This window comes from Oncorhynchus clarkii, chromosome 17, assembly GCF_045791955.1.
Source record: "Oncorhynchus clarkii lewisi isolate Uvic-CL-2024 chromosome 17, UVic_Ocla_1.0, whole genome shotgun sequence".
In the NCBI taxonomy this organism is placed as follows: domain Eukaryota; kingdom Metazoa; phylum Chordata; class Actinopteri; order Salmoniformes; family Salmonidae; genus Oncorhynchus; species Oncorhynchus clarkii.
This window is the reverse complement of record NC_092163.1, coordinates 23,731,701-23,749,853: the sequence shown is the minus strand read 5'-3', so window position 1 is coordinate 23,749,853 and position 18,153 is coordinate 23,731,701. Positions and strand designations below refer to the sequence as shown.

General features: G+C 41.3%; 1 protein-coding gene across 1 annotated transcript in view; it reads right to left on the bottom strand.

Moving 5' to 3' along the window:
- Positions 1–7,520: 7,520 nt before the first annotated feature.
- The window catches only part of LOC139370559 (voltage-gated delayed rectifier potassium channel KCNH1-like), a 53,835-nt gene continuing 43,202 nt past the window's right edge, over positions 7,521–18,153 (bottom strand). The window contains exon 12 of the mRNA XM_071110132.1: positions 7,521–8,408. Within this exon, the coding sequence (XP_070966233.1) occupies positions 7,521–8,408 (888 nt within the window). The remainder of the gene's footprint in view (positions 8,409–18,153) is intronic.

Below are 18,153 nucleotides of genomic sequence, written 5' to 3'. Positions count from 1 at the left end.
GCTATCAGAGAAAACAATGACCATGGTTCAAGGGGACTCAAAGCCCCACTTGCACCATACTGAGTGTGCTGTGGGATCTGGCATTCCTGGTATTCATAGTTGTTTCAGTCCACATTAGCAGATTCACAAACCACAATCTTTGCTGTGTTGCTTTTCAACTAAAGGCTTGCACACATCGCACTGACTGTGGATCTAGCATTCAACTGCAAATGGTTCAGCGCGCTGTTTTAGGGACCACCCGCAGTAGACGTCAGACTGCCTATTCTAAATAGGCACTCGGTTCGCAAATTACGTTCAGCGGTGCCAAGTACTCTCAGCCAGCAAACGCTATTGGTGTGTCTGAGCCCTAAGACATGTTTGAGTGGGTATTTAGAGTGGTTCTAGCCTATAGTTACATATAGCTGTATACAGTATATTATAAATTGAGTGTACAAAGCAGGAACACCTTCCAAATATTGAGTTGTACCCCCTTTTGCCCTCAATTCGTCAGGGCATGGACCTACAAGGTGTCAAGCGTTCCACAGGGATGCTGGCACATGTTGAATCCAATGCTTCCCACAGTTGTCAAGTTGGCTGGATGTCCTTTGGGTGGTGGATCATTCTTGATTCACACGGGAAACTGTTGTGTGGTGCTATAGGCCAAATAAGAGCTTTTACAAGAGCTCATTTCAGTAGCAAACCTTCTTGGTGCTCACAGTAACGAATGAGACTTGAAATAAATGATAATCTAGTGTTTACAAGGTTATCTAGGGAAGTTATTGTAAAGGGAAATCCTTTTCCACTTGTGGTTGAATGTATTTATAAGTCCGACCAAATTCAAAAATGAATCCAAAGTACAAAATAATTTAATATGAACATTATACACTTTTTACAAATACTAATCTTTGTGACAGTATGTGAATAGAATAACATGTACAGTGCCTTTTAGAAAGTATACACCTATAATTTTCCCACATTTTGTTGAAGTGGGATTAAAATGGATTTCATTGTCATTTTTTTTGTCAACAATATACACAAAAAGACAAATTCTAACTTTTGTGAATAAAGATGAAACACATATCTTGATTAGATAAGTATTCAACCACCTGAGTCGATACATGTTGAGAACTTCAAGTTCCTTGGTGTCCACATCACCAACTATCATGGTCCAAACACACCAAGACAGTCGTGAAGAGGACACAACAAGGCATATACTCCCTCAGGAGACTGAAAAGATTTGGCATGGGTCCTCAGATCCTCAAAAAGTTCTACAGCTGCACCATCGAGAGCATACTGACTGGTTGCATCACTGCCTGGTATGGCAACTGCTCGGCCTCCGACCACAAGGCACTACAGAGGGTAGTGCGTACGGCCCAGTACATCACTGGGGCCAAGCTTCCTACTATTCAGGACCTCTCTAGCAGGCGGTGTCAGAGTAAGGCCCTAAAAATTGTCACAGACTGCAGCCACCCTAGTCATAGGCTGTTCTCTCTGCTACCGCACAGCAAGCGGTACCGGAGAGCCAAGTCTAGGTCCAAATGGCTTCTTAACTGCTTCTACCCCCAAGCCATAAGACATAAAACTGTAAATTGGCCACTCAGGAACATTCACTGCCTTCTTGGTAAGCAACTCCACTGTAGATTTGGCCTTGTTGATTAGGTTATTGTCCTGCTGAAAGGTGAATTAATCTCCCTGTGTCTGCTGGAAAGCAGACTGAACCAGGTTTTCCTCTAGGATTTTGCCTGTGCTTAGCTCCTTCCATTTATTTCTTGTTCTGAAAGATTCCCCAGTTCTTAACGATTACATGCATACCCATAACATGATGCAGGCACCACTATGTTTGAAAATATGTATAGTGCTACTCACTAACACTTTGTATTCAGGACAAAATTTGCCACATTTTTTGCAGTATTACTTTTGCAATATTTACTTAAATGCATGTTTTGGAATGTTCTTTTTTTTCTCCTGTGCAGGCTTTTCTCTTCACTCTGTAGTTATTCCACAGTAATACCCTAATTGACAATGTTGTTGATCCATCCTCAGTTGTTTTCTCCTATCACAGCTATTAAACTCTAACTGTTTTCAAGTCACCATTGGCCTCATGGTGAAATCCCTGAGTGGTTTCTTTCCTCTCCGGCAACTGAGTTAGGAAGGACGCCTGTATCTTTGTAGCGACTGGGTGTATTGATACAACATACAAAATGTAATGAATAACTTGACCATGCTCAAAGGGATATTCATGGTCTGTTTTGTGTGTGTGTGTTTTTTTACCCATCTACCAATAGGTCCCCTTTGCGAGGCATTGCAAAACCTCCCTCTTCTTTGTGGTTGAAATTCACAGCTTCAACTGAGGGATCTTAACAGATAATTGTATGTGTGGGGTACAGAGGTAGTCCTTCTAAAATCATGTTTAAAAACTATTATTGAACACAGTGACTTAAGCACATTTTTACTCCGGAACTTTTTTAGGCTTGCCATAACAAAGGGGTTGAATACTTATTGACTCAAGACATTTAAGCTTTTCATTTTTGTAAACATGTCTAAAAACATAATTCCATAATTTGTGTGTAGACCAGTGACAAGACAAATCTAAATATAATACATTTTAAATTCATGCTGTAACACAACAAAATATGTAAAACTTTCCTTACTATTCATTATTAGTCCTTACAATTCATTATTAGTATTCCTCCAAATCTGACATTTTAGAACAGTGCATACATTTGTTATTACAGTTTTAAGGTCAAGTACAAACATTGTGTTGCAATCATGTGCACAACGACCAAGGTTGCAGGAAAGACACCGAAGATTCAAAGCCAGGGTTAAATGAGTTGAATCCAATTTGTTTTCTAATTTTAATTATTTAGTGTTATTCCATGAATATCAAATGTGTAGAAAGGGAGTGTCAAGGGCCAGCATTGGGAGATACTGATTCATTTTCAATGTCTTTTTATATTTGCTCAAGGAAAATACAAATTCAGGTGCGGTTCTCGTGCATTGACTACAATGTTTCTTTAAATGGCAAAAGTGCAACTGAGTATTTCCTGATTTATATTCCTTATACATTATATGCAAAATTATTAGCACCCTTGATAAAGATAAGCAAAAAAGACTGTATGCAGTGCATTCGGAAACTCTTCAGACTCCTTGACTTTTTCCACATGTTGTTACGTTACAGCCTTATTATACAATGGATTAAATACCCCATAATTACAAAGCGAAAAGTTTATTTTTGAAATCTTGGAAAATATCTTGTGTAAATAAGGTATGTTTTTTTATTGAAGTGTTCTGACCTTTTGCTATCAGACTCAATTGAGCTCAGGTGCATCCTGTTTCCATTGATCATCCTTGATGTTTCTACAACTTGAATTGTGTCCACCTGTGGTAAATTCAATTGATTGGACATGATTTGAAAAGGCACACTTCTGTTTATATATAAAGGTCCCACAGTTGACAGTGCATGTCAGAGCAAAAATCAAGCCATGAGAAATTTACTGTAGTGCTCAGAGACAGGATTGTGTCGGCACAGATCTGGGGAAGGGTACAAAAACATTTCTGCAGCATTGAAGCTGCAGAAATGAACACGGTGGCCTCCATCATTCTTAAATGGAATAAGTTTAGAACCCCCAAGACTCTTCCTAGAGCTGGCCGCCCGGCCAAACTGAGCAATTGGGGGAGAAGGGCGTTGGTCAGTGAGGTGACCAAGAACCCAATGGTCACTCTGACGGAGCTCCAGAGTTCCTCTGTAGAGATTGGAACTCTGGAGCACTCCACCAATCAGGACTTTTATGGTAGTGGCCAGATGGAAGCCACTCCTCCAGTAAAAGGTACATGACAGCCCGCTTGGAGTTTTGCCAAAAGGCACCTGAAGGACTCTCAGACCATGAGAAACAAGATTCTCTGGTCTGATGAAACCAAGCTTGAACTCTTTGGCCAAATGCCCAAGTGTCACGTCTGGAGGAAATCTGGCACCATCCCTATGGTGAAGCATGGTGGTGGCAGCATCATGTTGTGAGGATGTTTTTCAGCGGCAGGGACTGGGAGTCTAGTCAGGATCGAGGCAAAGATGGACGGAGCAAAGTACAGAGATCCTTAATGAAAACCTGCTCCAGAGCACTCAGGACCCTCAGACTGGGACGAAGGTTCACCTTTCAACAGGACAACGACCTTACGCACACAGCCAAGACAATGCAGGAATGGCTTTGTGACAAGTCTCTGAATGCCCAGCCTGAGCCCGGACTTAAACCCAATCTAACATCTCTGGAGAGACCTGAAAATAGCTGTGCACCGACGCTGTCCATCCAACCTGACAGAGCTTGAGAGAATCTGCAGAGAAGAATGGGAGAAACTCCCTAAATAAAGGTGTGCCAAGCTTGTAGCATCATACCCAAGAAGACTCAAGGCTGTAATCGCTGCAAAAGGTGCTTCAACAAAGTACTGAGTAAAGGGTCTGAATACTTATGTAAATATGACATTTCCGTTGTTGTTTATACATTTGCAAACATTTCTAAAAACCTGTTTCTGCTTTGTCATTATGGGGTATTGTGTGTAGATTGATGAGGGGGAAAACAATTTAATCCATTTTAAAATAAGGTTGTAATAATGTAATGAAATGTGGAAAACGTCAAAGGGTCTGAATACTTTCCCAACGCACTGTATGTACAAATCCTGAGCTATATTGTATGCTCAAATGTTTACATTATTTTATACTAATACAATTGCTCAGAGAAAAAAAATATATCTCAAAATGTTTAATGGCACCCCTAAAGATTCTTATGAAAACAATCTGCATTAACATTCTACTTTTTAAAATTAATCTCACCTTAAATACCTGCATTGTGGTCTTCCATGGCTCCCTGTTTTACTGGGGTAAAGAAATGAGGTAACACACATGTAAATGTATCATCCATCAGCATGGGAAAAGGTGAAGAACTCACAATGAAAAGAGATGGTTGTGGACCTTCATAAATCAGGCAACGGGTACAAAAAAATTACCATTTACCACTATTATGCCAACAATTAGGAGGTTTAAAACTTCTGGAACAGTGGTAAACCTGCCTGATATTGGACGTATGTGTATCTTGTCCCCCACACAGTAAGGAAGATTACAGAACACCTTCGGGTCACCAAGTAAGACTTTATATCTATAATTAGACACCATGCCAATAGGCTTTTTGGAAGGGTTGCCAGAAAAACATAATTGAGAGCAACCCAGAAGGGAACCGCTTGGGAGTTTGCATTGGCACTTGGATTGGAACCTGAGCATGGTCAGATGACATAAGTAGTAGAGCTCTTTGGCCATGCACATGAGTGTGGTGGGTTTGGCATCAAAAGAAGAAAGCATATGCAGAAAATAACCTCATACCTACTTTATGGTGGTGGATCTTTTGATGTTATTGAGCTATTTTACTTCCACTGGTCCTGGGGCCCCTGTTAATGTCAACGGCATCATCAACTTTACCAAGTACTAGGGTATTTTATCCCAAAAACCAGGTTGCCAAGAGGATGAAACTTGGCCGCAAGTTGCTCTTCCAGCAAGACAACAACCCCAAGCGCATATCAAAATACACAAAGGAAATGGTTAAGTGACCACAAAATCAATATTTTGCAATGGCCATCTGTCTATGGACTTGAACCCCAATAAAAACCTGTAGTTTGAATTGAAGCCGGCAGTCCATAAGCGCAGACAAAGGATATCAAGGATCTGGAAAGATTCCGTATGGAGGAATGGTCTACGATCCCTCCCAATGTGTTCTCCAATCTCATAAAAAAATTCTGAAAAGGCTCCGTGCCATTATCCTCGCAAGGGGGAGGGTGCCAGAGTATTAAAAACAGGGGTGCCAATCATTTTGACCCCTATCTTTTTTTAGAGAAAACAATGATTACTTGTTAAACAAAATCTCTTTCTCTGAGCAATTGTATTAGTATAACATATATAATTTTCCCGAATTTTGTTTGGCATACAATATATCTCAGTATGTATTATTTATTTTTCCTCATATTTATCAAGGGTACCAATAATTCTGGACCTGTCTGTGCAAGTATCTCATTTTACTCCTTTAACATTGCAACACAAATGCTAGAGACACAATATAAATGGCAACACTTTGCATATTATATCAACAGTGATGACCAGAAATGCACAAAGGTTTCATAGTCGAGATTGACTTCTTCCCATGACAATTCAGGATGGACGTTGGTTGAAAAGGTGCCATGGTTTCCACCATACATTGAAAGTTCACAATCATGATTTCCCCCTCATTTTAATACAAAGAGAGAGCAATGGCGTAAATAACAAGCCACACTGCTTTCAAGGTATTTTTCTGTAAATTTGCATTACTAAACAAGTTTACAGTTGTTCCCAATGCGTGCTTTGAGCTAGCATAGCAACATTTGTTTGGTTGTTGACTGGACAAAACCAAATAACATAACGGTTGGATGGGGTGAAAACAGCTATTTTAGAAATGGCTCAAACATGTATTTTTGGTGTAACTTAAATTTTGCAACATACCGTATTATAATGACCAAACATGTTATCATGCGAGGACATTTAACACACACAAAAATTCTAAATATCCAGTTTTCCCACTGAAATTATACCACACATGGTACACTTTCATATTGTGCAACTGTGCTCATGTACTGTACATGTACCTGCTGCCATTGGGCAGTGATGGATATCCAACATAACAATCTATCATTATTTACAAGATTGTACTTTATCCCAGTAATGCATTAACCTTTGACAAACTATAACGAAAGCAAATCCATTCATGGACAATGCCATTTTAGATATGTGCATCTTCGCTGTTGCTCTACAGTGTTCATGTTATCATGGCCACATCACCCCCTGCAAAGTGAAGTGCTTTGAGACCTGGTGAAAAACTATATAAATGCAATAAAATATTATTGCTAATTTCAATTGAGTGCACAGATTTTATATAAACCTCCTTAAGGTTTTAGTTTTACCATGAGAAATGTGTGACCAAGTTAAAACTAAAACGAGTCCAATTGAAAAGAAATTCGACAACAAATGCGTTATTTATGCTGCTTACAGTTTAAACCCCTACAAAAGTAGATCCATGGAATATCACACAGTATGTGCCTCAAGGTGCAGAGATAATCCAGATGTGCATCTTTTTTATCCAGATTACCCCTTATATCTAATAATAATAATAATAAAAGGGTAAGATAATCCCTCATTACTCATCTGTACTAATTTGGGAATATCTTATTGCCCAAGTCTTCACAAAACCTCTCAGATTTTTGCGACACCTCAGCCAGCTCCTGGATGAACTCTAGGATGTATTCACTTCATGTCCCATAGACCAATGTTTCACAACTCCTTTGAGTACCGCCAACAGCACACATTTTTGGTGTAGCGCCGGACAAACTCACCTGATTCAACTCATTGAGGGCTTGATAATTAACAAGTTGAATCAGGTGTGCTTGTCCGGGGCCACATCAAATAATGTATACTGTTGGGGGTAATCTGGGACTACAGTTGGGAAACACTGCATAGACTGCCAAAACATGCAGTGTCAAGATTGTGAGAAGCTGTCGTCCTTATCGGAATCGGGGGATGCCGGTCGTGACATCTCAAAGAAACTGGATGAGCGAGAGGCCTTTCTCGAACTAGAGGTCTTTTTCGATTTTAGCAGTTGAAGCATCTCGGCCAGCTGTGCCTCCACCACCGCCATGCGGCCATTAAGAGACCCAATGTCTCCCCTAAGTTCCTGCTTCAGCTCCAGGAAAGAGGCGTGCATGGTCTGTACGGGTATAGGACAGACAACCAGCTTCCCTTCTGACTGCACAGGGCTCCGGTCCTGCGGAGTGCGGGCGTCACCCACGTTATCTAAGCGCAGGTCGCTCTTGGTAATACCGCTGTCACAAGAGTCTGTCTTCTTGAGAGACATCTCGTTATGGGACTTAGTCCTGTCCGGCAAGGTCTCCATGGACTCGGCCTTAGAAACGCTGCTCCATGACTCTGCTTTCACAACAGATTCCTTGAAACGACCCCAGCCCTTTTTGGTCTTTGGCGCTGGCTCTGCGGACTTGCAGCCTACGAGGTTGCCATTTTGGATGGCAGGGGCATGAAGCATGACTCGGCTAGAGGGCCTGGAGGACAAAGATGACAATGTGGACGAAGCTGTGGGAGTGGCAGGGCTCTCGGTCACCATGATGATGCTGGTGGAGGCGAGGACCTCGTGGATCTTGGTTTGCTCCAGGTGGATGGTGCCCTTCTCCACTTCTGGTGGCTCCCCCTGACTAGCTCGCTCTGCTGCCAGTCGCGCCTCCCTCTGCTGCCGGAAGCGCTGGAAGAGGCGACGGACGGGGTGGTCCGGAGGAAGGTTCAGAGGGGCCTCATTATTCCTCTTGAGCATCTCCTCTTCCTCACGTTTCACATCACTGATCTTCCGGAACACTATCTGTAACAAGAAATCAGAACATCAGGTTGGGATCAAGCCCACCTTAAATTCTTTGGGTCCAAAATGACATTTGCTCCATTACATCTACTCAATACAATACCCTTTACGTATTTTTACTTTAAGTATTTCTTTGCACACTTATGACTTAAACCAGGGCTGCCCATCCCTCTTCCTGGAGATCCACAGTCCTGTGGGTTTTCAGTCCAACCCTAATTTAACACACCTGATTCTACTAATTAGCTGCTCAACAAGACCTTAACTAGCTGAATCAGATACGCTAAATTAGGGTTGGAATGAAAACCTAACAAGACAGTAGATCTCCAGGAAGAGGGTTGGGCAGCCCTGACTTAAACGTTTCTAAACTGAAGGAAAATAGCATAATGTCCCTCAGCCTCCAAACATATTCTACATGACCAAAAGTATAGTCGTTGAACATCTCATTCCAAAATCATGGGTATTAATATGGAGTTGGTCCCCCCTTTGCTGCTATAACAGCCTCCACTCTTTTGGGAAGGCTTTCCACTAGTTGTTGGAACATTGCTGCGGGGACTTGCTTCAATTCAGCCACACAAGCATAAGTGAGGTTGGGCACTGATGTTGGGCGATTAGGAATGCGTTCCAAAGTTTGATGGGGTCTGTGCAGGCCAGTCAAGTTCTTTCACATCGATCTCGACAAACCATTTCTGTATGGACCTCGCTTTGTGCACAGGGGCATTGTCATGCTGAAACAGGAAGGGGCCTTCCCCAAACTGTTGCCACAAAGTTGAAAGATGAATGTGAATTGATTGCCTGCCCCTCATCTATCTTCAGAGTTTGTTCTGTTAGGTGACCTAAACTGGGATATCCTTAACACCCCGGCAGTCCTACAATCTAAGCTAGATGCCCTCAATCTCACACAAATTATCAAGGAACCCACCAGGTACAACCCAAAATGCGTAAACATGGTCACCCTCATAGGTCTCATCCTGGCCAACTTGCCCTCCAAATACACCTCTGCTGTTTTCAATCAGGATCTCAGCGATCACTGCCTCATTGCCTGCATCTGCTATGGATCCACGGTCAAAAGACCACCTCTCATCAATGTCAAACACTCCCTAAAACACTTCTGAGAGCAGGCCTTTCTAATCGACCTGGCCCGAGTATCCTGGAAGGATATTGACCTCATCCCGTCAGTCGAGGATGCCTGGTCGTTCTTTAAAAGTAATTTCCTCACCATCTTAAATACGCATGCCCCTTCAAACAAATGTAGAACTAAGAACAGATATAGCCCTTGGTTCACTCCAGACCTGACTGCCCTCGACCAGCACAAAAACATCCTGTGGCAGACTGCAATAGCATCAAATATTCCCCGCAATATGCAACTGTTCAGGGAAAACAGGAACCAATACACACAGTCAATCAAAAAAACAAAGGCTAGCCTTTTCAAACAGAAATGTGCATCCTGTAGCTCTAACTCCAAAAAGTTTTGGGACACTATAAAGTCCATGGAGAACAAGAGCACCTCCTCACAGCTGCCCACTGCACTGAGGCTAGGTAACACTGTCACCACTGATAAATCCACGATAATCGAGAATTTCAAGAAGCATTTCTCTACGTCTGGCCATGCTTTCCTCCTGGCTACCTCAACCCTGGCCAACAGCTTCTCCTTCACCCAAATCCAGATAGCAGATGTTCTGAAAGAGCTGCAAAACCTGTACCCGTACAAATCAGCTGGGCTAGACAATCTGGACCCTCACTTTGAAAAATTATCCGCCGCCATTGTTGCAACCCCTATTACCAGTCTGTTCAACCTCTCTTTCGTATTGTCTGAGATCCCCAAAGATTGGAAAGCTGCCGCGGTCATCCCCCTTTTCAAAGGGGGTGACACTCTAGACCCAAACTGATATAGACCTATATCCATCCTGCCCTGCTTTTCTAAAGTCTTCGAAAGCTAAGTTAACAAACAGATCACTGACCATTTCGAATCCCACTGTACCTTCTCCGCTGTGCAATCCGATTTCCGAGCTGGTCACGGGTGCACCTCAGCCACGCTCAAGGTACTAAACAATATCATAACCACCATCGATAAAAGATTGTACTGGGCAGCCATCTTCATTGACCTGGCCAAGGCTTTCGACTCTGTCATTCACTGCATTCTTATCAGCAGACTCAACAGCCTTGGTTTCTCAAATGACTGCCTCGCTTGGTTCACCAAGTACTTCTCAGACAGAGTTCAGTGTGTCAAATTGGAGGCCCTGTTGTCCGGACCTCTGGCAGTCTCTATGGGGGTACCACAAGGTTCAATTCTCGGGACGACTCTTTTCTCCGTATATATCAACGATCTCGCTCTTGCTTCGTGTGATTCCCTGATCCACCTCTAGGCAGACACCATTCTGTATACATCTGGCCCTTCTTTGGACACTGTGCTAACAAACCTTCAAACGCGCTTCAATGCCATACAACTCTCCTTCCGTGGCCTCCAACTGCTCTTAAACGCTAGTAAAACTAAATGCATGCTTTTCAACCGTTCACTGCCCGCACCCACCCGCCCAACTAGCATCACTACTCTGGACGGTTCTGACTTAGAATATGTGGACAACTACAAATACCTAGGTGTCTGGCTAGACTGTAAACTCTCCTTCCAGACTCATATTAAACATCTCCAATCCAAAATAAAATCTAGAATCGGCCTTCTATTCCGCAACAAAGCCTCCTTCACTCACGCCGCCAAACATATCCTAGTAAAACTGACTATCCTAACGATCCTCGACGATGTCATTTACAAAATAGCCTCCAACACTCTACTCAGCAAACTGGATGCAGTCTATCACAGTGCCATCCGTTTTGTCAATAAAGCCCCATATACCACCCACCACTGCGACCAGTATGCTCTAATCGGCTGGCCCTCGCTACATATTCGTCACCAGACCCACTGGCTCCCGGTCATCTATAAGTCTTTGCTAGGTAAAGCTCCACCTTATCTCAGCTCACTGGTCACGATAACAACACCCACCCGTGGCACGCGCTCCAGAAGGTATATCTCACTGGTCATCCCCAAAGCCAACACCTCCTTTGGTCGCCTTCCCTTCCAGTTCTTTGCTGCCAATGACTGGAACGAATTGCAAAAATCGCTGAAGCTGGAGACTTATATTTCCCTCACTAACTTTAAACATCAGCTATCCGAGCAGCTAACTGATCGCTGCAGCTGTACATAGCCCATTTGTATGTAGCCTATCCAATCTACATACCATATTGTTTTTATTTACTTTTCTGCTATTTTGCACACCAGTATTTCTACTTGCACATTATAATCTGCACACCTATCACCCCAGTGTTAATTTAGATAAATTGTAATTCCTTACTATTATGGCCTATTTATTGCCTTACCACCTCACACCATTTGCACACACTTTATAGAGACTCTTTTTTTTCTATTGTGTTATTGACTGTACGCTTGTTTATTCCATGTGTAACTGTGTTGTTGTTTGTGTCGCACTGCTTTGCTTTATCTTGGCCAGGTCGCAGTTGTAAATGTGAACTTGTTCTCAACTAGCCTACTTGGTTAAAAAAAGGTTAAAGAAATAAAAGCACAGAATCATCTAGAATGTAATTCTTGTATGCTGTAGCATTAAGATTTCCCATTTTTACTGGAACCTAAAGGGCCTACCCCGAACCACGAAAAACAGCCCCATTTTTCTATAATGTTATTCGACATGGAGGATTAGATGGTGGTGATGTCCTAAGAAAGAGGTACAGTAATTATTTCATGAAGCAAAAGTGTTGGAACAATAAAGTGTTTGCATTTGGGAATAGTTAATGCCTCATAGGGGAAGTTGGCACTGACTAACCAGGTTTGACTGTAATTCAAAGAGGGAGTTTGGAAGTGTTCATGTTTAATTAGATAAAATGTAGGTAATATTGTGCAACATCGTTACTATAAATATGTAGAGCTGGCACGTTAGCGTCGAGGACACAACCGCTCACTGTCCTATAAAATATCAGTGCGGGTTTTGTTTGTCTCATTTATTTATTTATTACATTTTGAATTGCCAGCTGGAAGCTCACAGGAAAAAAAAGTCTGCATTGTGTTTATGTACCACAGTGGTCTTTATTTAGCTGCACTCAGCACAAACACAAAGCAGTAGCGGCAAAAAGTAAAGCAGCTTCCCCCTCACCATAGTTAAATATCAAGGCAGTGGAAATGCAAAGTGTGGCCCCTTTTTTGAATGAAAATGAATGAATATATTGAACCACATTGAAATCATGGCAGGTGACACATAAACCAATACAAACACATAAATAAGTAATGTTGGGGATAGGAAACGTAATCTAAAGGACAAATCTTATATCGGTCTGCTAATACAAGACTATTAAAGGCCAAGTGCACTAGTTTTGTAAAAAAATAAGATGTTAAGGGGTGCTGCAGCGCCCTCAGCATCCCTACTTCCTGCAGCTATGAGCACAGGTATGGTTTTGGGAGCATTTATTTTAAACCTTGAAATTGTATTAGTCTAACCAAGTAACTGAAATGAATTAGTTATCTCGTCGCATCAGATATTTTAGAGTGAAGTAGGTGAGGTTAACATTGACCCAATGCCTATCTAAATAATTTAAGCAATGCTTTTTTCAAACTTGCCAGATTAAGGCAAAGCACTGGTCAGAATCAAAACCCAACAACTTTCCGTCTCAAAGCCTGCAAATGCATCTTTAGCTGTCCATTCAAACAGCGGCTGTCTATGACTAATACACATTCAGACTCTTCTCCAAAGGCTGCTCCAAAAGGCAGAGACTATCCCACAGTGCAAATTACATTTGTGTATTCATAAAGCACAATCCCCTGAACAGCCAATCAGATCCTTTGTATTTTCGGGCAGACCAGACAGCTGAGGACTGCTTGACCTGAGGAAGGATTCAGTATGGCTAAAAAGTAGTGCTGAGCGATTAACCAGCGTCGGTTCAATTATTTGAATTCCATTTTATTTGTTTTTTTTCTGTGAGCTCAATGTGCACATTGCACAGTTTCTCTAGAGATACATTTTTTTTTAGCCTGAACTGTGTGATGGCAGTAGGGGGTTATAGTTTCCAACAGGCCAATATTTGAAAATAATAAATTGGCAAATATTATACAATCCAGATGTGCAAAGCTCTGCCAAAGGTGATTCTAACATATTGACCCAGGGGTGTGAATACTTATGGAAATTAGATTTATGTATTTCATGTTCAATAAATCTGCTAAACATGTTTTCACTTTGTCATAATGGGCAATTGTGTGTAGATGGATGAGAAATCAATATAATAAATGTTGAATTAAGGCTGTAACACAACAACATTTGGAAAAGGTCAAGGGGTATGAATATTTTCTGAAGGCACTGTATCTACCTCTCCTGTATCCCTCCCTACACATGTATTGGAACTGACCCAGTATATAGCTAGCTTACATCTCATGTTCTTATTTTTATTTGGTGTATATTAATGTTATTTTAGTACTACATTGATATTGATTACTTAACTTTTTATTTGAAGAAACTTTTATCTTCACAACGATCTTCATCCATAACCCTTCGGTCATACGGTAATTATGCCAGCACTACAGCTGAAGTGTTACAGCTCCAGCATCTTCAGTAAATGACAGTACTACAGTTACTCAAGGCTACAAGAAGTCGCCTCATTGCCCATAACTGTCTCCATATTTATCTGTCTCTAGGAATGTGGCAGATTCATTCAGTTAATATTCATTTGTTCATGACCATGACACTATTTGAGATGCAGTATGGCTAACAATCAAATGTGTCCATCAATCTGTGTCTCGTGTTAGTAATAAGACCTTTCTCAGATCACGATTAAAATGTGGTCATGCAGACTGCAGAGGCTTTCCCAGAATCATTCTGGCATTAACCATGTAATCAATATCTTTATTAACCTAGTCGTGGGGTTTTCATTTAGTCATTTCATCTGGTGAAATTGAATCGCGATTAATATGTGGGTCAGGGGAATTTTAAAAGTTCTTGGTGTTCGTATAATAAAACAGATGAAGAACAAGAGAGTCGTTAGTACATAATGCTTTAGAGTGGATTATTGTAGCTAGTTGTTTAATATTATAGGAAACAGCTGGTCATGAAACCATGTAGATCACTGTGTTATTAGGAAATACAGTACAAATACTGTAGTCCATCACATTACTGTATAGATTTAGATTAGATTTAGACCTGTATCCCAGACTTGTATCCCACATTTCTCACAAGATCAGTAATATGGGCTGAAACTTGTCCAGCAACGTTTCCATAGGGTTTCTTAATACAGATATATTTAATTGGTGAAAAAGACATAATAACCTTATAGAGTAGAGGGATTTATTTTTTGTAAATCCAGATGTGTAATGTAAAAAGATCTTTCCTGTGAAGCGACTGCAGACGATGCAGTATGGGGTATTGCAGGTGGAAGACCAGCATTGTGCCTACTCAAGCGAGTCAGGGTCATTTCTCACACAGGAGATCATTATTGCACAGTGCGGCAGAACGGGTCCCATGCAGCAGGGCTGGGTTTCCGATCGATCAGGGGAAGCAAGAGGCCGTGATAGGGGTGGAGAGACAACGAAAGGGAAATAAAGAGGAGAAAGAGATAATGGGAAGAAGATGGAGAGAGAGACTGGTGATGACTGACAATACCCACCTAGTGTTTAATCAGCCTAGGGTGGAGAGGTGGTACACATAGGATTCAATGGAGGCCACTGAGGAGAGGACGGCTCATTATATTGGCTGAACGGAGCGAATGGAATGGCATCAAACCATGTGTTTGATACTATTCCACTGATCCTGCTCCAGCCATTACCACGAGCCCGTCCTCCCCGAATAAGGTGCCACCAACCTCCTGTGAGAGGATTTGTCTTTTGATCAAAAAGTTGGTGTTACTTATCTTGTTAATAGTTATGTACTTTGTAGCAGTGGTAGTCATCGTAGCACAACATGGAAGTGATGGTATGTGGTAGTAGGTACTGTATTGTAGTAGTAAAGTATTGCCCAACACTATACAATGAGGGAATATGATTGTAGTGTGTTTTATTCCTTTTGGCTGGCTTCCACCACGCTGTCCTTGCAACATTGCCAGTCTCTGCTTTGACTTTGCTTTTTAAAGGACAACTGTCTGGCATTGGGTGGTCAATATTATGAACCCTGAACTATCTGAACAGCCAGTCAGAGAAGTATGGGTTCCCTATCTAGGGTTCTAGTTCTTCTCAAGGTTTTTCTTTACTCTAGTCGCCTTCTGCTCTTTGTGGATTTGAGGCCCATGCTTTTTTCCCCCGACCACTTCATTTGTAAAAAGTGATATACACATGAAAATGAATTGATTGAATGACTGACTACGAATTGAAATTCTTGGCACATGGACTTTGATCGAACTAGTGACTCATCTCTCTGCTGTAACAATATATTCCCAGAGCGCGTGTGTTAATCTATGAATCATTTTTGGTGCAAAGCCCCTTGCTGCTGCACTCAACTGCAATACTGAAGGTGTTTCTAACTTTGACCTTCTGAATTCTGGTACAGAGGGGAATAAAAAAAAATACAAATCTGTTTCATGGTAAAGCAGAGGAGGATCTGACCATTGCCCTGAAGGAGTCCCCCCCCCCCCACTCACCACCTAGGTTACTTCCCCTTCTGAAATGTCATGTTTTTTTTTTGTAACTTTATGCAAATCTCAAGGGCCTTTGTTTGTGCAATGAGATTTGGAAACAATTAGTATCACTAAGGGGAAGTATTTCTAACTTTAGATCTGTGGGTTTGACAAACATTTTCCTGCAAGTCTCCCATTCACATCAATGAATGATTGACGTGAAAGTAATGCATGCTTGTCCATACTTGGAATGGGGCCCCGACTATCTAGATAAAGCATTTATGAATTGTAAACATTTTACCAAGTAAGTTGATAGAACTGTGAAACGCTACAGGGGCGAGGAGTGGGGTTGGATGAGTCATCCATAACTATTTAATTAATATGATGTAACAGTTAAATGAAGGTGATATTAAAGATTCATACATAATTGACATCCATCTTGCAGGCACTGTAAGACAACAAGTAGAAAGCAGCTCTCTCGTCAAATGTAGAAAATGTACGCACTCGCTGTACTGTATGTCTCTTTGGATAAAAGCGTTTGTGGAATATTTATATATACGATGCATTTTCACTTCTCTCACCTCAGATGATGCTGCAATGTCAATCGTTGCATTGCCATTTACTTTTTTTAAACTAGTAATCGACAGCCGTGGAGACTTTTGATCATGTGTCATTTAATTTGGTTTATAAACTGGCATGAATTTTAGTTTTCAAAATAAATCCAGATTGCATATCTCAGTAGCTCTGCTAAGAGCTCATTTCATTTTGTAAAGATAGATCCACAATGGGTATGTTCCTAATGATTCCCTTTTCACAACCGATCTAAGTAAACCACCCAACGAAAATAAATTACACAAATAGGAAGCTATTTAAATTCTTGTTGGTGAATCTGGTCCAGTCTCTCTAGAGTGTATGGTTCATTCATTAAACATAAACCACGTTTCCAACCACGTTTTTTATGCAAGTAAAGTCATACCGTGTAAAAAAACAAAACAAAAAACACGAGTGCTGTGGTGGAAACAGGAAGTTTCGGTACAATTTTATAAATTGTAACAGATAATTTGTTTGTTTGACATGGTTGGCTCTTTGTGTGTTAGTAAAATTAATGATGCGAGAAATGGCTGTGGAAATGCTTTTATGAGCAAATATTGATATAATAACCATATCAAAGTAAACTTGGAGTCGCGATGACATGGTGTGTGGTCCTCCCACTATGACTTAAATGCGATAGACACATTAGACATACTTTTATTCGTTACTTAAGTGAAGAGTACATTTTGTGTGCACTACGTCATCACACACAGATATTTATCTGCAACAAGTAATTTTGGTGGAAACGCCACAGGTGGGAAATTTGCATATTTTCTTTATGCATATTTTTTAATATTCACATGAAAGTCTGTCCCCAATTGGATGGAAACCTATCTACTGTGTCAATTATGCAATCAATTTATTTCTGAAATCAATATGACTTATTATACTCATCAAAATTTGACCTTTTCGACATTCACTGTCTAAATGTCTAATCAGCTCGCGTTAATGCAAAAGGTCTATGAAAAATGGCGCTTGTCGACAGACATCGAAAGCTATCATGATGGGCCTCCAGAATTGGCCCATCAACTGGTGTGTTACTGATTTCCATGGGCATAACCTACAGAAATGGGCCTCATGACCCTATGGCGGAACCCGGGTCGTGTTCATTAGGGCACACGATAAAAAAACAACAATGAGCGTTTCTAATTGGACAGGTCCAGGTAGTTCTTCAATTCGGTGCCTAATGATCACTGCCCTGTATCATACCTAACAGCAGGTTCTAGCATTAGCCAAATCAATCCCTCTGGTTACCTAACCTGAAAAGTATGGTGGATCAGTGGCTGCCTAAAGAGGCTTATGCACCTGAAAGCTTTTCTAGACTAAACAAAGCAGTAACCTTGATGACAGAGAGAAACCACATGCACCACGGCTAAGGGTGCAGATCGCGACAAACCATAATAGGATATGCGGTAAAAGTGAGCCATCGTAATAGTCAACATGACCTCTATACTCAAGTTTGAATTGGATGATGATGACAAGGACAGAGGATTGCATCTTGATGAAGCAACAGCCCCTTCTGATGAATAAGCTATGTCCTCCTCGTGAATATGCTGTGTTTTCT